This window comes from Ciconia boyciana, chromosome 1 (assembly GCF_034638445.1).
Source record: "Ciconia boyciana chromosome 1, ASM3463844v1, whole genome shotgun sequence".
Taxonomy (NCBI): domain Eukaryota; kingdom Metazoa; phylum Chordata; class Aves; order Ciconiiformes; family Ciconiidae; genus Ciconia; species Ciconia boyciana.
The window spans coordinates 176,007,095-176,029,942 of NC_132934.1; the positions used below are offsets into that span (position 1 = coordinate 176,007,095).

General features: G+C 36.3%; 1 protein-coding gene across 5 annotated transcripts in view; it reads left to right on the plus strand.

The window, feature by feature from the left end:
- Positions 1-22,848, plus strand: part of DACH1 (dachshund family transcription factor 1) — a 367,345-nt gene that overhangs the window by 317,350 nt on the left and 27,147 nt on the right. For 3 of the 5 annotated variants that reach the window (XM_072850103.1, XM_072850099.1, XM_072850100.1), the window contains 3 exons: positions 8,232-8,379; positions 12,708-12,851; positions 13,331-13,399. In XM_072850103.1, the coding sequence (XP_072706204.1) occupies positions 8,232-8,379; positions 12,708-12,851; positions 13,331-13,399 (361 nt within the window). Of the gene's footprint in view, positions 1-8,231; positions 8,380-12,707; positions 12,852-13,330; positions 13,400-17,394; positions 17,462-22,848 lie in introns of all 5 variants that reach the window. The other 2 variants (XM_072850101.1, XM_072850102.1) reach the window with 1 other exon arrangement.

The window sequence follows — 22,848 nt, forward strand, 5'->3', positions numbered from 1 at the left end:
ATTCGGTAGTCACAATGTCTATTGTGTGTACAGTACAGCCTGATTCAAATATTATTTAAGGTATACACTAGCATGTAGCTTGGAGCCAAGATGTTAGTGTTTCGTATTAGAATGAAGAAATTTTTTGACCACAAATTCACGGATCGTGTGTTCCCCAGATGCAACTTTTGCAACAATGTGGTTGTATGTTGTATGCAGAAGCAAAATGATAGTGCAGGAAATAATGCAGCCGTATTGTACTCATTCCAGATAAACCTCATCTGTGCAGCTACTAACTTCTAATATATTTGTCACAATATTTTTCCGTGCTCACTCCTGCAAATACATAAAATCAATTGTATTTATTCAGCAAAGGCTATGACAGAGTAGGGCCAAATCCTGCTCACTTTACTTTCTTAAGCAATCTCATTAAAGTTTATGGCACTTCAGACTTGTTTTATGAAAAGTATATGATCCATTCTTTGGTGATGTTTTGAGATGTAATAATGAAAAAATACTGCTATTTAAGAATTAAGTATTGCTATATCTGCCTGGTCTGAAAGAGCATATCTGTGATTGCTTTTTGTGGTTCTGAGACTTAGGATCTTAGATATTTAAATCATAAACCAAGGTAATTCTGCAATAGTTAGCATTCTTCTAACAGATCTGCTGCAATCTGTAAAGAATGAATTTTTTTCTAAAGGAAGAAATACAGTTAGCAAAGTATGTAATGTTTTAGCTGTGCATGCATGTACAGGAAAGTTCGTAGTAATTTTTTTGACAAATGTGTGCACTCAATGTTTCTAGACAGCAACCTAATGAGCAAAGCATTCAGCATCAACAGGTTAGCTAATCTTGTGATTGAATATGAGTGTGCTGCACTACTTCAGGATAAATGACCAGGATTAATTTGCCAAGAATGCATTCAGTTTTGTTTTACAGAAAATGTGAACATGAAATTTAGTCATTGCTTTTTTTTAAAATAAAAAACCCCTAATCTTATCTGAGGTGAAGAGCTAAAATTAAAGGCAACATTGTAAAGAAACCAGAGACTTCTTTATGCCTTCTCTCACTGTGCTTTTGTACTTATTGCTCCTTACCTTGAAATTCCACATCACGACAAATCATCTATCAGGGTAAACAGGTGGGACTGTTTGGTCCTTTGGATAAGTCCTTTTGGATTTTTTCAATATGTCCCCACCTCACATTACATGGTTTCCACAGATCTCTGAGAATCCTTTCATATACCATCAAGGCATTTTTCCTACCCATAGATTTAATCTCTATCAGGACAACATTAGAAAACTACTTCATTAAAAAAAAAAAAATCGCCAGTTTGATTTTCCCACCTGTGTAGAAAAAGTTACATATTCTCTTTAAAACAGTAGAGTCTATTACAATAACCTATGCACAACAGTGGCAGATTCTCTAATCAATGCCATTTAAAATGGTTTCCATATTTAGCGATTATTGCAATGAGAGGGGGCTACCCCAAGCCCCCAAATGAGTTAGATACTGTGATACTGACACTTTCAGAACCGAGTTTTAGGTATTTGACGACAAGTTCAAACTCGTTAATGGGATTTGTGGAAAGAGCAAATTCTGTACTGTGGTCCCTGCTTGCAATATAATTCGTGACTTTGCTAAGAAATGCATAAGCACTACCTGAAACCCATGATGCGTTTAGTACATGAGTCAGAAGGACTCTTGTCACTGGGTAAATTCCTTTTCGCTCTCCTTTGGTCTAGATGAATTTTGTATCCCTTTCAGTACAGAGGTGTGGATTCAAAGGGGAGGTGGAGTAGTTAAGATCCCTCACCGTTCTCTTGTTGCAGCTATGCTAGCAATGGAGCAGATCTAACTTTCTAGAAGAGATCATCTGGCCACAGTCCATTCCCTGCCTCCAGTACTAAGGTGCTTTTGAAACAGAAAATAGCAGAAATCTAGCCAAAGGCTAGATGAGTGGTTTTGGTAAACACTGTTCTTTTTTCCTCAGGGTCAGGCATGACGAAAATATGGATGTGTCCTTTCACAGAAAGGGTATATGTCTGCTTGTGAAATGCAAGTGTACATCTTTGTCAGGTCATGGGACTGGGGTGCATGCATGACCTGTCACATGTGGTGGTGGAGATTGCCTATATTTTAGGTATATGATGGTCACATGAATAGATAGACGAGCAGCCTCTGGCTACACCAATGTGCATGGACATGATGGTAGATATCTGTGCTGTGATCCCCTTGTGTATATTCAGTTGTATGAGGTGCAGGATCTGGAGGATCTGCATAATATAGGCCTTGGGTGCCTCCAGAAGAGGTTGTAGAGCCTGTCCTGGTTTAAAATAGAACAGGATTAGGGTACTGTATGGGCACTAGGAGCTCTAATTTTTACCTTCGTCAGGGTAAGGAGGATCCAAAACCATGCCATGGGGACAGTGCTTTTGGGTATGTGAGCAAAAATTTCTGAACACTTTTAATATTTGAAAACAAAATATGCTAAAAGTCTTGCAGGTGCTGAAGAGCTTAGGCAATTGAACTTGGTGCCTAACTCTGCTCACTTCCGTGTTAGAAGTCTGAGTCACCCTTTAAAATTGGCCACTAAACACAAATGAGTTTGTGTCTTCCATCCATACTGAAGTTAAATGGATAGCCCCAAATCACTAATTTGTAATTTTAGGCAAATGTTAGACAAGCCTATTTGCTATTGCTGTCACCAGGGGCTGCTAGTTAGGTTTATTTCATTTTGTATCTCATATGTAAGTTTTTCTTACTTCTCCATAAATACTTATTGAAACAAAAATACAATGTTTAATTATTTGTGCATTTAAAGAGGAGATAATAACAATATACAGTACCCAGAACAACCAATGTTTATTTCTTGCTAGGGACTGCTGAAATGCAAATAATAAACTGTAACAAAATATAATTAAACAAATACACACATAAAATAAAGAAATGAGATCGGGGACATATTTTCTTATTCAGATGTATATCTACACATCTAAAAAGAAGAGAAAATAAATTTCCCCAGAGAGCTTAAATTAAGTGATATGTCTCTTCCTTCACAATGTATATTTGTTGATTTCTTCCAGATTAAATGCTGGAATTCTATGTGCAGCTGCAGGGAGGATGAAGGGTGATGGAAGGTGGGTCACAGCAAAATGCCGTGTGGGTGCTAGCGAGAAGGCTAAAGATGTTTCCGTACCCCTCGCATAAGTTCACCTTTTTGAGTCATGGCCTGATTATGCCAAAGTATGTTACAGCCACAGCCTTTCATGATACTGCAATATTCTTGGGTAATAGTAATGTTCCTTTAAGCTTTTAGAATCTGAATATTTACTGTCCCCAAGCTGTTCCATTAATATGTAAGGGATGAATTAGTTGCACCCCGATAATTACATTTTTCTATGAAGACTGTATTGTATTGACACAGTCTTGTTGCTAAGTATTTTTAAAGAGATACGTAGAATAAGTTTCAAGTATCCCATCGATATTAATAAAAGAAATGCATGATTGCAAACTAAATCCCCCTATGAAAACAAAGCAAACTACTGGCTTTATTGCTGTGAGTCTCCTGCAGTGTTACCATCTACGACTAAATACACAAGAGAAAAATACTGCAAACACTGGATAAAGTAAAAATCACAGTTTTACTTCATGTTATTTTATTTATCTTCTGCTAAAATTCAAGAGAATTATTTTATTTTTTGCATAAAGTTTTAATGGAAAAATGTCATTTATACTTGTGCGATATGGCTTTACCTGTGGTGGAGATATTCAGTCTGAGATATTAGAAAAATATCTTTCTGGAGTCATCTGTAGAGACAGTCAAGCTGTGTTATCTTACCTTGCTTATGTTACTAAGTCAGTAGTCAGTAAAAAATAGAAAATATTCAAAAATTAACCTGTGAAGTTAACTAAAAATGTATATATTGATTTTTTTGCAAGCCTTTCCCTACATAGTTTTAATGATGAGAGCATACAAATTATATATAATTTCCTGACTACAAGAGAAGCAACGTTATTTGAAAGTGTTTTCACCATGAATAGCTAATATTGCAAAAGGAAGCCCCTGAGCTACAAATCTCTGGAAGCTGGGAGGTTTGACTATGAAAGCTTCACTGTCTGCATGCCTTGTTCTTCTAGTTTTCCTTTTTCACTTACTGTGAGTGATTGTTGGAAACAGGATATGATCTTCTAGATAGACCACTGGACTGGCTAGTAAGGCTGTTTTGATGTCACGTATAACTGTGTAGCTAACTAAATTATGTTAGGTGCAACACACTGTAGATGTAGCTAGAAAGAGAAAGAGCTTGTATATGCCTTCCCCTCCACCCCTTTCAAAAGAGGCAACACATTATTTGCATTTTTAAAAAATAATGGTGGGTAATACTGGCTTTAAGACTGAGTTGAGGTTTGATATATGTTTAATTTCTATAGGATCAGTAGACTGCCCTAACGTGATGATGTTTTCGGACACCTCGGAGAATGGGAAGAAACATCAACTATATATCAGCTTAGCTTTTTATTTGAGACATTTCTGAAGAATTTACTAGTGGAAAATATTAAAACAAGTGCATTAAAGTAAACAAATCAAATCAGAATGATCCATAAATCTCCAGGGGAAAAATATCCATTTTTGACATTACATTGAAATAAAAAAAAATTATTAACAGTGACACAGAGGGGAAGAATGGCATGCCACGTTTAAAGCCTGGCTCCAGATAGAGCCATACTGTATTAAAAACAAATCTGGAACCTGAGCATGTTCACTACAATTATCATTATCCAGCCTCTATAACATCTGACCTTCCCTAAAGGGAAATATTTTCTTTTTGTTAATGTCCTGTGTTGCACTGCATTTCCCATTGTCATTGGCAGCATATTGATTTAATATCAGGTTAGAGGATTAGCCATAGCAAATACAAGTCGGACATACTGTATTTTGTATAATCTTTTACAGCTGATCCACTGGGAGAATTAATAGAATTTCATGCAACTCTGAAATTGCTATTCCTGTTCCAAGGGGCACTGATGATTTTTAGATGCTGTACTTTTTAGTTGTTTTTCTCACCCCCTTCTTCATTGAGTACAGGGAGATATTGAATGTTTCCAGTATTTTTGCATTAGATCTGTCATTGGCAGCAACAGTACTTTTGCATATGCATCAGTTTGGCTCTAGTGCAGATTTTTTTTTCACATTGGACGCCTACTGATGTGCACTGAACTTCTAAAAATGAAACTTAATTTTGTGTAGCTTATAAGTAGTCCCTAGTGGGTCTTGGCTCCAAAAAGCTAATATTTTTCAGACATAATCAGCAGCAATAGGTAATGTATTACCATTAGCTACGTTAGCAGCAAGTATAAAAAAAGGAAAGGTTGGGGGAGGAAGTGTGGTGTAGAAATTCAATAGAAAATGTAATATGCTTTTAGCAGCTTCGTACTTTGCAGCAATTCTTAATATAAAATTACACACATCAGTGTTACACTCTAGCATTATTCTCCATGTTTATTCATAATGATTGTTTCATATTTAAAGAACACCAAAATATTGTGTTTTGTCAGCCAAGGACAATAATAGTTTAATAGTAATTTATTTTAAACTGCTACTGATAATACAACCAATCAACACATTAAGTGGTGCCAACATTGGCATCTTGCTAAATAATCTCTAGGCTTTGCACTGAGAGTACATCTTTCAAAGATAAGTCAACAAGAGCAATCAGAGCAGAAAATTAGAATTTGGTATCTTAGAATTAAAATACAGCTAAACTAAAGTTTTAATTGGGGTGATCTAAAAGGGCACTTGATGTAATGATCTCTTTCATTTGTTACTAATTGTTTGTTCCTGATGAAGAAGAAACATGTACATGAATGTAGTTGAATTGAGTAAAGATGGCAGTTGCTTTTGGAGCTCGATTTTATTGTTAAACAAGATGGATTGTAAGAATTTGGGAGGAGGGTGTTTGCAGCTTTAAACTTACTTGACAATACACTTTTCATCAACAAATACTTTTCACGTAATTTCACTTGATCTGGTTTATTAGTGATTTGGATGAATCACATGTTCCAGTAAGTGATGAATTGGAGATTAAAATATTCTAGAGTTTCAGCATAAGCCAGAAGCAGGTATTGATAAACAACTTCTACTTCAATTTCTTACTATTTCAAATGCATCCTGTACAGAAAACATATGGTTTATGATGGTTGTAAATGTAGGAGAATATGGTGGGGGAAGGGAACAGAATTCAGGTGGACATTAACTTTTTAAAAAATAGATTGCAAAAGCTTTACAAATATTTCAAAATGTATTTTACTTTGCATGTTTGTAGAGCTTTATATTTAGTTTTATGTGGTTTTCTTTAGTAGTCATCCAGGTTTAACATTCAACACAAAATACCTTCATGTTTTAGCTATTTTAGAATAGCATTTGGTTCTTTTAAAGAAAACAGCTAAAACTTTAAACATATTTGTAAGCACATTTGTTGTGTTACCATTGTTCAATATTTTCAAATGTGGTTCTATACTTACGTAGTGTATATCATTTTGGTGACCATCTGGGCCTTGCAGTCGGAAGGTGTTGAGTTCTTTCAGCTCCTGTGGACTTTAATAGATTGAAGTGTAATACAGCTGCAAAATACTAAGCTCTGAATGAGACAATACTTGAGGCAACAATTTAGTTAAGAATGAGGATGAGGAGTACTGAAAATAACAGGCTCTGAAAACAGACTTAAAAGAGGAGTTTGAAGGACACATTTCAAAGCAGGCATTGACATTGGGAAGACTAGTGGTATAAATGTGCAGACTAACACTCATGAAAAATACTTTTTCCATTTCTCAAGTATCATCATGCTGGCTTCTTTTTCCATTCCTTTTTGGAGATATTTCAAACAATTTTAGTGAAAAAACATGCAACCCAGAATCCAATTTAGGAAGTGTGCCCTGAGGGGTGAGGAAGCTTACTTGGGAGTTGGGGGACATGATTTCATGTCTGTAGTGTGGTTGTTCTGAAACCAGGTCTTGAGTGTGAACCTTTTATCTGTTAGCTGAATGCTTCCCTAGCAGAGCTATTGGGGAGTACTCTTCAGTCTCTCTTGTTGGCATTGTTTTGCTTTATATCAGTAATTAAATCTCTGCTGGGTCAAATTATCTGTACAGTTAAGTTGTCAGGAGACTTGCCTAAGATACAGAAGAGTTAGGTTCGTATCCATGGAGGTTCATATATGCATATCCATGCTTAATTATCTACTCTATTATGATAGCTTCAAGAGGAAAGATTCAGGTGTAGACCTAAGAGCCTGATGGCCAGGCTTCTGGAGAATGGAAGAGGAAATCTTTCCTCTTTCCATGTTCATTTATTTCAATTCCATTTCTCCTACTCTTTTTCATACCTTATCTCAGTGTCCTAACTATCTAGTTATTAGCTGTGCTGGGATCTTCCTGTTTCCTTGCAAAAAAGAAGGAATCATGAAGTTGAAATTCTCAAGAGAAGTTTAGAATAGGCTGAATCATTATTTCCCGATACAATAAGAACAAGAAAAGGTAGAGTTTATTTCAACCATCCCAGGTCAAGAAATTGAGAGATGATTATATTTTGTTCTCTGCTATGAGATTACAATTGTACAAGGTCAGGGAACGGACTTTTTAAAATAGAGATATGTTCCTGCTTTGCGACTGTCCTCTGCTTAGCATCCCAATAACCCTATCTTCCTTGGAAACTCTATGAAATATGAAAATATTTGAAAATAATAATAATAAACAACAATAAGGAGAAAAATGGCAAGCCTTTAAAAGAACCTTTCTCCCTTTGGTAATTCCCATTGGGTTGAGTTGTGCTAGAGATTGAATTTGCCATTCTGTGGATGATGTGATTGTGAGACTGCCAATTCTTTTTCAACGGGACCGCTTTTTATTTTGGTCACAGGCAAGTGCCTGATGTATGTAGGCTTGTCTCTTTTATCTCTTACAAAGAATAAACCTATCCCTATAACTTTTTCACATTAGTTATATGCACAGTCAAAGGTGAGTTTGCATTTTCTGGGAAAACTTGACTCCTGGCTACTTACAGATTTTTGCCCACCTGTTAAAATTAATTCCAGTAAAAATTTGCTGTTGATAATTGGGAGGCTTTGACGCAGTAACAGGATTATTTCATTTGTAAAATCTCACATGACTAATCAAGGAAAAATAACAGAAGTTATTATGTCAGCTGTTCTAACATTCTCCAAACATTATCCAACTTTATCTTTGAACAGGGTCTGCTAAAGGTTGCTATAGACAATGCCAGAGCTCAAGAGAAACAGGTCCAACTGGAAAAGACAGAGCTGAAGATGGAGCTCTTCAGGGAACGAGAACTGAGGGAAACTCTTGAAAAACAGTTGGCTGTGGAGCAGAAGAACAGAGGTATCTTAATTCAGCAGACATAAGCACCTTGTAATTTATTTCCTTAGGAAACCTAATTTTTTATCAAACACCTGTGTTTGATCAAAACTTTCCCCCCCTTACCTCATTTTATGTCCTGGCTGACTGCAGTGCAGGAATTTTTACAACCTGGCTGATTGTGCGTAGGATCTTCCTGAGGTTTACAACAAGGACCTTCCTTTTTCTCACTGTTTTTCTTGAATATTACTTATTATATCAGTAATACACAACATGATTATAATTACCATAGGTGCTGTTATGGACTTTGACAGGTTGTGATCATTATGAAAAAGGATAGCTACTTAATACAAAGCCAATTTGTATCAAATTTAAGAATCTGCAAGGTTTTAGGAACTCTTGTCTCTGTTCTTATGTGCTAGGATCGTATATTGCATATTTAGGCAAACTGTATGTAATAAATATAAAGATAACAGTAATATATAAGCCCTTTGTAATGCATAGTAGATCAAACACATGTTTGTAGAAGGAACAATTAAGTTTCTTCTTGATAAGGCAGTAGCATTAGTAGCATTTCAAACATTAACATCAGCCCACTGTAAAGCATATACATGTTAAAATTTTTTAAATAATTTCATTGATAGTAAATGTAAGACAGTTTACAGTGATTTGCATTAACTATTTGCATTACGAGCATGTTCCCATCTTTCTTTATGGGTCCATTTTTCTGTATATGTATGCCTTGCCCTTTAATAGTGTCTAATTACTTTGCAAGGGACAGTTAACCTCTGGGGCTCACTTGCTGTTTAACATAGACCATGACAAGTCAGATATGTATTTTTGCAGGGCTAGAGTTATAACTCTCTTCTTGTCCAGTTTAATTTTCTGGGAACCAGCTAAATAGGGAATCCCAAGAGCACTTGGACTCACAAGCAGTATCATTACACCTTTAACTAACATGCTAGCAGTAAGTACACAATGTAATCCTGTTTCATGCCTTGACCCATTAAAGGGTAGGACTGTCACATCATTAATTTCCCTTTTTTAACTTTTGAGAATACATTTTTAAAGACAATTACTGTTAACAATTATCACAGCTGTGCAATGAATCATCCCTTTGTCCACAACTGGCCTATTTTGCTCAGTACTATTGCACTACTTACGCTTTTAAAGTAGCTTTATAAAAGAGCTTGGTTATTCTTCACGTCCTTCTACCTCTGTGTCTCACAACTGCTCAAATGTATGTTTCTTTTTAGAGTTAGGCAATCACATGCACAATAGAAAAGGTTGGGGGGGACCCATCTGACCTTACTTGAGTTTTGCCATCTAAAAGTTAAGCACCTAATTTAAGTTAATATAAGTTCCCTTTCTGGTCAATAAAGAAAGAGATTTGTATGTCATGTTCTCAGACAGGTAGGTGGGGTCAATTACACTGTGAAGACTTCTTTCTCTTCCATTTAACTGCAGAAGGAATATAGTTGACTAGGCTGGACTAGACACGTATGTTTTGAGCAGTTAAAATTAAGCAAAATGAATTTCACTCAACGTTGCATGTTAGGAAAGAGCATGGGATAGTCCTGTATTTTGTTCAGGGTACTGAAATAATTGACAATGTTATTTTCAGCATGATACGCATTACCTGCTTTTTTATATGTATCCCTCTAATGATGATATTGCACTGGTAAAGAGTCAGACCCAAGAGGAATGGATTTGAACACTTAATGGTGGTATGCAGTAAAGCAAATATAATGAGGACAAGTATCTCTGCTAGTGGATACTTCTGTACAAAAGAAAGAAAAGTAATGGATTATTCTTTAAAATGAACAGATCCAAGTAGGAGAGAAAAAATAAGGCCAGATTGTAATTATTGTGAGAATTCATTCTTCATTAAAGGTAGAAAAATACATAGGAGGCTTTACCTACTATTAGTTTTCCAGATAGCAAGTGTCATGTCTTAAGGGAAGTTACACATGTCTTAATGGAAGCATGAGCAGGATGGGAGAAGTGCACCATATCCCTGTTAAGAGATACCATATGAAAAAACTGAAATACACTTGAAAGCTACAGCATAGAAATATGAGTCACTGTGTCACATACAGGTCAAAATCCATTAGGTGAATGGGATCTTCAGCATTAGGCAACATCTATCTCTTGCTCATCATGTTAACACAAATCAAATGTCTTTTCCTTTAGTGGCTACATCTGAATATTTTTACCATTTTTTTGAACATTAAATTCACTGCTGCTACTATATGTTCTACAGAGCTGCTTATTTACTATACTGTTTCCTTCCTTCTTTGTAAATATTCCAATTAGTGATTCTTAAGGCTGTAGGATGTGTCTCATCAACTGGTGAAAGTAGGATAATATCTCTTCTGTGAGCAGCTACACAGTAAGGGCTTGCTAATTCTGGCTCTGACTGCTGTAGTCACATCTACAATGTGTCAGCCATGATGACATTTTAATTCAGAAAGCAACATATGTTTCCTTCTCATTTATTGCAATCACTTTCAAAGTACTTATAATGAAAACATTAAAACCGTGCAATGATTCAAAATGTATTTAGTTTAGCCTTTCTATAGATACTAGATGTTCTTTGATAGTATAAGCTAATTAGCCTGTAAAGTAGTTGGTACTATACAACATGAGAAAGAACCAAAATTCCAAAGTCTTGGATGTAAATTATGTAGCTATTCTGACTACAGGGTATGTGCTTATATTCATTTTGTGTCTGAACAGTTCTGTATAGCAAGACAAAATATCCAAGATCACCCAAAAAGTGGTTATTCTTAGCATATAAATTAAATAGTAATAACAATGCCAGTTCCCTTTAAAAGTTTCATTATTTGCATTTTGTGAAAGATAACCACCATCACAGACTACTGGAACTGGGGAGTATGAACTGGTGGAAGTATATTTTTACCTTTTCCAGCATTCATCCCTAGGCATGTACTAGAGGTTACTTTGGAGTGAGATACAGGGCTAGATAGATCTTGGCAGTCAAACCTAATATCACCTAGTATCTGATTTTGGTAAGGATAATGATTTTAGTGTGTGTAAAGAATCCTTTAGTGAGTAGTTCAGTAGGCAATTTTTTAGTTAGTGTCAAAATAACAGACTTTCCAGGAAAGTGTTATCCAGGAAGATCTTATGAGAAATAAGCTTCTTACATGCACATCCCTGAAAACCCTAAATGTGCTATGTAAGAAGGGTTGGGGTGTGGTGGGAGAGATAATGATATGCTCTACAACTTTACATTATTGCTTTAGAGACTCACTTTGGCTTCTGTCAAGTAGAAAAATTGGTTCACATTATCCTTTTCCATCAGGAACATAACTTGTGATATGTTCCTTCAGTTAGGGGTCATGCGAGTCTTACTTTTGTGGTTGTAAGCCACTGGTAACATAGAAGAAAAAATTGTGATGAAGCTTCACCCTGATCTTGCAATCCTTTTCCTTGTAAAATTCGAACTGAAGATATAGAAGGAAAACATTTTTCTAAATTAGGGCCTTCTAATGCTTAATTTTAAAATACTCCTTCCTTTCCTAATATTTTCCCTCACATTTGACAAAGCAAAGTAATATTTACTTGGCTGGGGGATCCAGCACCATAAAGGATTTGCTGTGAGTTCATCAAGGTTAGTTGGCTGATGGGACAGGAGCCGACAGAGAGCAAGAAAGAGAAAAGGGAAAGACGAAGGGAAATGTGGATAAGAAATAAATATGGGGAAGAGACCGGGCACCAAGAGGTCGGATGGCTTGCAGGAGGCAGCAGCTTGGAGAGGGGTTAGAAAGCTCAGGGCCTTTCCCTAAGGAATGAGGACCACAGCAGGGTAGAGGCTGAGCTCCTCCTGCAGCCCGGGCACCCAAGCAGCCGGAGCCCCCTCTTGTGGGAGAGAAGCTGCAGGCAGGCAGGCAGGCGAGAACTTCATCGCTATGTGTATGCTAACTGTGTGCTATGGGCAATAACAAAATGGTGGACTTAATCCCGAAAAAACACCCCACCTCCAGAGACGGAGGCATATCTACGTCAGATGATGCAAAAAAGTATATTTAATTGCCGGTTCCAAGGTTTTCTTATTTGGACATTCACAGATTCTCATCTGTTTATAAAAAAAAATATGCTATAGCTGAATATCACCTGCAGTTTTCAATACCATGGTAAAGAACAGTAGCTCTTAGAATATCCCAGTGTGATGCCAGCAAATTTTAAGTAATTTAAATTGGTATTGTATAATTAACCAATTTACATGAACTGTTGCAGTTGTAGCGTTTCTCGGGACTCTTAATAGGTAATCATGTAGCCAAGTTTCAGATCTGAATTTGAGTACACTGATTTTCTTTTTTTCCTAGCAATAATTCAGAAAAGGCTAAAGAAGGAAAAGAAGGCAAAGAGGAAATTGCAGGAAGCACTTGAATTTGAGACTAAACGACGGGAGCAAGCAGAACAGACACTGAAACAGGCAGCTTCAACAGATAGTCTCAGGGTCCTAAATGGTAAGAAACCAATTTTTGCCTCTGTGTCATTAACTTTCAATTTAAGTGCCCAAAGAAGCTTGTTGTATTGAAAATTTATAACATGATGGGAGGGAAAAAAAAGAAAATCTCTTTTCTTTCCTTCATTCAAGTGATGCCTCTCTCTTTATCGTTTTGTTACTTTATATAGTATGTGCAAATAAACTCACTGGAGAGAATGTCCAAACTAGGACAATTTTATATCATTAGCTTGAGAAGTCAATTTTTTTTTCTTCTTCTTTTTCTCCCCCCCCCCCCCCCCCCCTTATGCTTGAAAAATCTATTGCTCATTAATCTTCCTAGTCTAACAAAAAATTGTCCTGGCCTCCAGTCATTGTTCAACATTAAAAAAACTGACAAAGGTTGATTGTATTGTAATTCAGCATTGGAGTAACAGGTTGTAAAAAGGGCTATAAGAATCAAATGAAATATGTGTCAGTCTTACCTTTCTATGTTTCTAGACTCTCTGACCCCAGAGATAGAAGCTGACCGCAGCGGGGGCAGAACAGATGCTGAAAGGACAATACAAGGTAGGAATTTGCAAAAGGCTATAAATCTAGATCTTGCTATATGAGTTTTTCCTCAGCTTTAGACTGCTATTCAAGCATGTAGCCTACCATCTGGGCCACATCAAAACAAGTTCAAACAAGGTCAAGTTCATCTTGCTTGTTTATAAGAGAGAATACATTCTGTGCTGATAGATTTTCTTTAAATTAATAGGTAATTTCTGTTTATAAAGTGCAATTAAAGAAGAATAATTAATTCGAAGCAATATTGGGTTGAATCTCAGACATGTTGAATGCAGTTTTTGTGAATATGTATAGTTAGATTTAAAGGTGTATTCGAAACATTTTGAGCCTTTTAACTATATGAATGGCTAAACCTAATGGGTAACATTCAAGGCATGATGAGAATTTCATAGCTAATATTCAGTGGCAGTTGCTGAAAGGTGTGTTTCAATAAGCTACTCTGAGCATTAACGATAAATAATCTGTTTATTCCCTTCTTGGATTTTTCATTTACCATATCCCATTATTTACATTTTAATAAAACAAATCTGCTGAGTAAATTTATAAATGAAATACTAAAGAGAGCCATATTACTTTCCCTGTGAATCTAAATGTATATATATATTGCAAACACCAAGATATTAGTAAAGAGCAAATTTTTAAGATAGTATTTATGTTATACTGTCTTCTCTAGTCAACAGGCTAAATCTACCTACATGAATACTAAACAGTAAAAAGAGCATTTGTTTTCAATTGTAAATGAAGGTGCATTTTTCAGACGCAAGCCTAAAATGATTAGCGCCAGTAATCACTCTCAATTGCCTTTATTTTACATTTTGAAGTCAATCATCTTAACAGTATCATTTGACATCTTCTGTGTTACTTAATTACTTTTTCTAACTCCTAAAGAGTTGTAACTGGTGTGCCACAAGGAGGCTGTAAGAACAGAAAAAAAAGTCAACAAGCTTTTAATGTATTGAGCATATAAACAAATACAAAAGAGGCAATAAGTTCTTATGTAGGACAAACACATGTATATAAACAAAAATATTTAGATTTAAAAAGCAAGTTATGTCTGCAAAGTCAATAACTCAGAAGTTGGAGTATGCCAGATTAAACGTTGCCTGGGAAGTGGGTACATGTTATGAGGTTTGTTATTCCAGAATCCTACTTTCCTTCCCATAAAATGTATGCCATATTCAAAGCACCATTTCACGTAATTCATTTAGTAAGAATCCAGTCATTATGTGATTTTGTTATAATCCAGTCATTTCGTTACTTTGTTTGGTGCAAAAACAGACTTCTAATTTCTTGGGAGGCCATTCTATTACCCTAGTCACTGCAGTATCTGAGCTGTTTGCAAACATTAATTACTTTATCTTCAGAGCATTCTCATGAGGAAGTGAAGTTTGGAGTATTCCCATTTGAAAGCTGGGAAATAGAGTCACAGAAAGATTAGGGTGACAAATTGCTTAACTTTCGAGTAGCTAGGACCTGTTTTTTCAGAATACTTTGCATTTTTGGCAAATGTATTCAGTGTATTTAAAATCACTGTTCCTGTTGAATTACGTCTCATTTATGGGCTGAGATACCAAGCTGGATATTTATAAAATCAGCAACACATAATTACTGAGTATTTTGGAAGTATGTATTCTAAAGGATTTATCCCAGACTACACAGGAACAGCACTTCAGCTTTTTAACTGTGATTATCCATTCTTTTCCAGCTATCTTCTGCCTACTTATGCTCATTTCATATATTTCCATTTCTGCAACAAATGAAATCAAGGACTTACAAGCAACATTCTCAGTAATGATGACTTTTCCTTGATTCATCTGTCCAAGGTGATGCAAGGAAAAAAAAAACCAAACAACCCACAGATGATTATTTAATTAAAGACTGGACCATAATATATTCTGATCGTGATATTGGATCACGTTGCAAAGGCAACCTTAATTCTGACATTTCCTGTCTCTACTTTGCAGTCTTAACATATAATTAAAATAGGGTTTTTTTAAGGAAAAGGAAAAAAGAAGCAAGAAATAGAGTTGCAATTTCTTATCATTTAATGTATTCAGCGTAATTGTCTTACAACAGTTCAGAACTTTTAGATCTACCACAATATGTACCCCTACAACACAAATGTAACTGTAGGAGCTTCTTGTCATTGTGGATCAGCTATTATAGGCTGACAGGTTTCAGAAATAGTTCAAGAAATAGTTAATGGCAGACGAGTAATGCTAAGTGTCAGGATTCTTTGTGTTCACTTCCAATATTGGAAGGCGGATTCCTTTTCACCATAAACTCCCTTTTCTCTGTGTCCCCCTTAGCACGTATCCCTGTTACTCCTGTACCTCTGTGTCCAGCTCCTCCTAGTTTCTTCCTCCTCACTCCAATTCCAGCTTTTGTCAATGGCTAATCTCACTCTTTCCTGGCTCTACATGACATTGTGTTTCTTTTTTCCTAACTTGACATTCTTCCAGCATTCTCTTCTGAACTCAGTTTCATGCCACCTTTATTATTTCTTTAATAACTAGCTCTTTCTCTTCTCACTGACCCCCAGCCACCTGTCTCTGTCTGACCCTTCCTTTTGCCTCCTCCCCTTGTCCAGCCATTTCTAGAGTCCATGATGCATTGACTTTCCCCGTTACCAGCCTTTTCTGTTTGGTACCACATCTCCATCTGTATTCTGTGCTTCCGCTCGCCTCCCCATCGAGTTCACATTCCCTACTGCTTTCAGTACACATTCTGTTTCTTCTTCTGCATCTGTCTGGATATCAGGGGGAGAAGCACTGAGAGAAAAGCAAAGACAATTTCTCTCTTCTTATCTCAATATTTAGCATGGCAATTGTTTGCAGGAATGAGGAGAGAGAGTTGCAGGGGAAGAACTGCTTCATTCCTGCAGCACCGGGATAAAGCATGCTCAGTACAGATGGGCTCCTTGGAGAACTTAGCTGCAAAACTCTACAAAAGCTTTCCAATGGGTGAAACTGGGATTTTTCCAACACTTTTTTGAATTGTCATCAGGGCAACAAAGACCATGTCTTTCCAATTTTGCAAAATTTCAGTTATGTGCTTACATTTTATCTGTAAATGATATTTTGTATACTCTAGTATGCACTATAGAAAAATTATTATATAGAATGTACAATATATTCCATAATAAAGAATATAATACTATCTCTTTCATGTTTCAGGTTCTGGGAAAAAGTACTTACTAGGGAAATACTTATGCCTTTCTTATTCCTCTCAAAAATATATCTGTATCTCAGTATCAAAGCATGTCTGGGGTAATAGTCTCTTCATCCACAATCGTTAATTTTTTTTCAACTTACTGCATTAAGCATGCTATGCAGTTCTATAACTAAGCAAACAAAAGTAGGAAAGCTGCAGCATTCTGTGGGGATTCTATTTTCAGCTGCAGCTGAAATACCAAGTGTAATTTCAGCATTAAAAAAATATTACACAAGGAAATCATAATTAAAAATAAATATTTTATCCACTATTTATTCTAAATAAAAGGATACTTGTCAACTTGAAGTTATATTTAACGTTGATATTTTTAACTATCACTTTTGTGCGTAAGGAATAGGACTAATTTAAGCATAAAAGATAATTGCATTTGTCAATAAGGGAGGTATGTTCTGTTCTATTTTTCATCATGTAGCACTCATTCAGATTCACTTTTAGTTATTTTGTAAAGTTTTTTGTAATCTGGGAGAGGTAATAAAAAGAAATATGAATATGATACTATAAAAAGAAGCAATACAAGATATTTTAGGGTTGGGTTTGGGTTTTTTTACATACTGGGTAGATAACAGTTTGCTGACATAGCAATAAAATGCTAACAAATAATCATAATAAATAACCCATTTATGGGTCTCATTTTTTAACAGCTACAAACAGATACTAAGTTATTAGGAACTGGTGTAGACACTGGTTTTAAATGTTTTCTTTCTTGCTTCTGTTTAAAATAATAATAAAGCAGATTATCCTCTTCTCCATACATATTGTAGGTTCACTAGATGCCTATGCCTAGCTCCCAATCCGGTTTCCCAAGACCCCCTCATCCCACACAAAAAGGTACCATACAAAGATAATGTTTGACTTTTATATACTGTTTTGTTACCAGACCTCTTACTAAGCTCTAGAACAATGACATTTACTGCTGCTCTTACTTTCTTATTTCCATTGACTTTTTCTTCCCCATCTGGTTAACTTACCATGTATTTGTCTGCCTACATTATTAATTTTTCTTTTCCTCTATAAATCCCACATTCTTAATTTTCTGTCTCCCAGTAGTTTCCCTCCCAAGTCCTGTACATTCATCTTCATTCAATTTAAACACCATTCCCTTTACGCATTATCTAAACTCCTCTAAAAATGTTCTACATCTGCACTGTCTTCCCCATTGACCATTCTTTTCATATGGTGTCCCTGTCATGCCTTCCTTTTCCCAAATCACTCCCAAATTGTTTTGTGCTTTTCTGCCAAAGCTATCCTGATAAGAACAGGAAGCTTAACCAAATTTTCTCTCTCTCAGGCTGCTATTTTGTTTGTCTTCTCCATTTCTTTCCTATTTTCTAGCAATTACCTCAGCCTGTACCTTTTCGACTTTCTTCCGATTAATTTCCAACTTCCACATGCCATCATTCCAGCTGCTTCTGAAACCAGCTCCATCATTTTCTGCTAACAACCTTCTCACCCTGTTCAGTTCCCATGAATTCTCGTGCCTGTCTTTTTTTTTTTCCCCCAAATGTCTGTTTGTGTTCCAAAAGACCCTTTGCACTTTGCCTGTCCTCAAAGTTTTCCTGTCCTCCACTCTTTCAGTCAATTTTTCCTTAACTATGCATTCTCCTCTAGCACAAATTTCGTTCCTTTTGTCCATCAATCAAAATTTCATACCTCAATTCCTTATTCTGCTGCAAATATTTTTTTTCTTCTAGCACATTATCAGCCTTTCTCCAAATGAGTCTGTTATCTTACCCTCCCTGTCCCTTAGCAAACTGAACTTATGCTTTCTAAGCCCTTTCCCACCGACTGTTTCTTCTCGCCTTTTTCTAGTTCTCCACCTCTTCTGTAGGCTCGTATTAACAGCGCAGTTAAGTGTAATGCTAAGTGGCCTCAGACTATGCTTTCCTGATGTGAGGAAAAGAGCCACTCAGCTACCATGCACATAAAAGCTTCCAGGGCCATCTGTCTTTTTCCCTCCCAGAAAGGACAAGGCAGGAAATTGAGATGTTGAGCAGATCCAGGGATAGCAAAAGAAAGCAACTGCAACTCAGCACACTGACTGCATAGTCCTGTATGAAGTTACTTATAAGGCCTTTGAAGGCTACTGAGGAAGAGTGAGAAAGAAATTATGATTTAACTTTGCCCATACCAAGAACCTAGTGTGTGCATTTTGGTGCCTAAGTACTAGGGGAAAGCTGCCCTGCAGCTGCCCTCCACATTAATAAAAATTGCTTACACATAGCTTCAGTCATTTGCCTGAATTGCCTAACCTAAATTGTTTTCTGTCTTGGTTTGAAACTTGTTTAATCTATTTTTCAACAAGCAAAATCAGTGTAATAATCTCAGCAAACTATAGTCCTTGTTTCTTTCTTGCTATATTTGTGTTTGAAAGATAGCTATCTGAAGGACTTCCACACTGAAAAGGAACTTTTGGTGGTTCTGTGAAGCTTGTGAGCACGGTTCCATTTCTGATGTATAAATCTTGGACAAAAGCATGTGGAAATGTGTGATGATATTTCTTATGAGATTAAAAACTTTATTGGAAAAGGCCATTATCAAGGCTGTAAAGTCAAGCATTCCAAAATTAGGAAATGGTAGAATTAAGGTTGTCTTCCACACCTTTGTTCAACTGTCTTTGTGTATGCATCATGATATAATCTTTAATTATATGATTAGATACTGTATTTTTCACAGTACCCTGTCTCATTCAGTGCAGGGGACAAGGATGTAGTTGAATAAATGGATATCTATCCAATATTTTCTTTATCTTCAGTGCTCAGTCTGTGTTCTCATGCTTTATATAATACGTGGTTTATATATAATACTTCCATCATTAGACATCATGCTTTACAGAAGAGGTGTGAATGATTATCTCAATTTCTTTCATATGTTAAATCTTAATTTTGGCATTTCCTAACAGTTGAGTGTTTTGCTTCACCATAGGAATAATGTCCTAGGTAACCATTTCATAGGGTTTTCTTTTTAACAAGTAAACTACAAAGTCAGAATTTTCACTGTGAGATGACATTTGACAGCCTCATGGACTTGAATCTTTAGATTCACAGTGATAAAGCTAACAAAGTAACTGATAAACTGTAATACCTTATTATGAGCAGTGTGGTCTAAGGAATGACCATTTTGCCATGGGGGTTTTACAGATAGTTGTTGAGATAAATAAAGACAATCTTGGGATATATTTCATGCTCTTGGGCACAGAATCTTCCTTACATTTTTCTTGCAACCTGTATCACTTTTAACAGTATCTCCATCAAGCTTTCTTATTCTTGTTTCTTCCTCATCTCTGGCCTTTGTATCAGTCCTGATATCCATTTCCAAATTTTATAATCTCTTTCTTGCATCTTTCTTGTCTCACCTTTCAATACAAGTTTCTATTTATATCCAGTCATAATTCCAGACTCTAATTTTAACTTCTTACACCTAATATCCTTGTTAATCAAGATCCATATGTCTCCAGATATTGGCTTATAATACTCTATCCAGATGCTGCATATCCAGTTACTTTTCAAGATTTCTCCCTCTAAGAGACTTCAGATGACTTTACCTGACTTACTTGCCCTATCTGTGTTCTGTTCTCCATCTTTCTTTCTATTCTCAACCACTGGGTCCTGTTCTTGTCTATTCAGTCCAAATCACTCTGTCTCCCAACTTCAGTCTCAGTTACTGTCAGCCAACCATTTCTTATTACTAGCTCCCTTTCACAGTGTCTTCCAGTGCCCTGGTTTCTGTGTTTCTGTCCAGTCACCCCCAGTAACATTTTCTGACTTTATTTCCAATTACAACTGCATCAGACTTCTTGTCCTAATTTCTCTAAAGCTTAAGTTTTACATGACTTTATATTTGTAGACTTAGAGAAGATTACTGTTGGCTGCTAATCGTAGATAGGACAAATTTCCAGTGCAAGACTACTCTCAAATTAACTAATGATTTTTTAAAAATAGTTTTCAATATCCTCGAATGACAGGACATCTATTTCTTTTCTGGGGACATCAGTTCTCTTTGCAGCACATTTAACTAAAACATCTTTTCTTTAGTCTTTCCTTCATTTATTTTGCCCGTGATATTGAGTGTGATGACCAGCAACAAGTCCATTTCTTTTATCCATTATCCTTCTGTAGAGCTGCTTCAATAATTGCATCTTTCTCCCAGGGCTTCTATCTCCTACCTTTGCATTTCTGTCTGTTCCTCTCTGTGTCCCCCTTCCTCTTACTCAAAAGCAATTCCATTTGCTCCCATAGCTCCTCAAAGATGAGGTCGTCCATCTGTATAATGCCATGTAAACCAATGGTCATATATTCTCTACAGTATTAATTGACTAAACCCAAGAAAAGAAAAACACCTGATTCTTTATACATTTTGCCAAGTTTTTTCTTGCTTTTTTTTCTCATTAAAACATCTTAGAAATGTTATATATATATATATATATATATATAAAAACTCATAAATTCTGCATTTTGATTCAATTGACACTTGCTCATCAGTTATTCCATTGTTATTGCCGCTTAGTAAGTACTATGGATTTGTTGTTACTCATTTATTATTGCATGGGACTTCTAGCAGAAAGGTGCTTGGGGTTAGTATAAGGCCAGGATTCTCAAATGGATTTATCAGGTCATTTTCAGAATGAAAATACATTTTCATTTTCCCATGTGACATTCCTTCTTCTCTGCCGACCCATTTCAACACTGTTTCAGCTTACTTTGTATTGTTACTTCCCATTTTCCTTCCACCTCTGTTTCGACACACCCCCGCCCCAGCCAAATATTACCTCTGGATATCCCAAGTCTTTCTTATTACACCACTTCTTTGAGCTGTTAGGCAATGTGTGTGTGTGATCTGGAGCTATGTGTCTGCTGGTTGACCAGGTGTCTGACTAGGAGATACATGCATTCTGAGGGATCAGTGACAAGCTAGGAGATACGCATTTTCTGCTGGACATCTTGTTGCTGCCTCTTGGCAGCTGGGCAAATCAAACAGTACATGATGCTTCTCAGCAGCTGATGGGCCAAACAAATGGTTTTTCAAGCTGCAAGAGACCCACGGCCCACCTGTTGTGCAGGCCTGCTATAAAGGTTGAACATTTCAGCAGGGAAAAGAAGTCAGGAGCTGGAAACAAAGCTGTCAGAAGCCTGGAAGGCAAAGAGATTTTTTTTTTCTAGATATATTGAATAACTGCCCAAGGAAACATCTGCTACTTAGCTAGGCTGTTTATGGAAACTAACAGCTGACTATTCTAGACCCATAGAAATATATAAAGGTTCTGTGAAGCAGCAATGACAAAACAGTGGACTGCTTTTTTTTGGAAATGAACTGCTTTTCTGTGATTTTTAGGCCACTGAGCCTGTTATTCCACTAGGCCAGGTTTAAAAAAAAAAAAAGGAACCGAATATTTTCCATTTAATTTGTCAAGAAAAAGTATTTTCAGCGTAGGAGTCATCAAACAGTAAGGTCTGTCTATGTTTGTGAAATACCATGTCTTGTGAGAGTGTGACTTTCAGCAATCTGACAGATAGATTTTGCATTTTTCTTTTTTCCTGTCTGATTATCAGGTTTCTTCCTTAAGTTTTCCATTCTTAAGATTTCTGAAGTTCAGTAAGACAACTGGTTTCAGTCTCTACAGCTTTGGTTGACTGCAGACATAAGACAGGACTGTCTCTGTAATGTTGCTGCCATCCTTAGAGTTATTCTAGCACCTCTAGGTAAGAGTAGTGATCTGAGCTACTAGAAAAGTGTGAAAAAGACAACAGAATGGAGCAAAGCTGTTGTAGTGACCCACTAGGGAGTGATGTCTGCTGCCTTGTTATTGATCCTTCTCTCCATGCCAGAGTTTGTCAAACAAATTGATGCATTGGTGAAAACGTATGCACATGCACTGTTCAATTTTAGAAGCTGAAGGATAGTGTGTTTTCTGCACTGCTCTTCTCTTTTGTCTTTCTTATGCTCAAAAAAAAAATTTTTCAGATCTAATGGTGGTGTTAAAGGGGGAAAACTGTTAGAAGTTCAGTGTCTAACCCTCAGTGACATTTAGTGGAGCTGCTTTTCTAACTCTCTTTGGTTAGTCCACCCAATTCCATTTTATTTTTGCTCAGTCTTCCTAAAATATTTGCTGGTTAAACCTTGTTCCTATTTGCAGTTAACACATAATGCTTCATTTTCCTTCTGATTAGTGCCTTAAACTTCAGCTGCTTTTTGACTGCAGTGTGTAACGCCTTGTATTA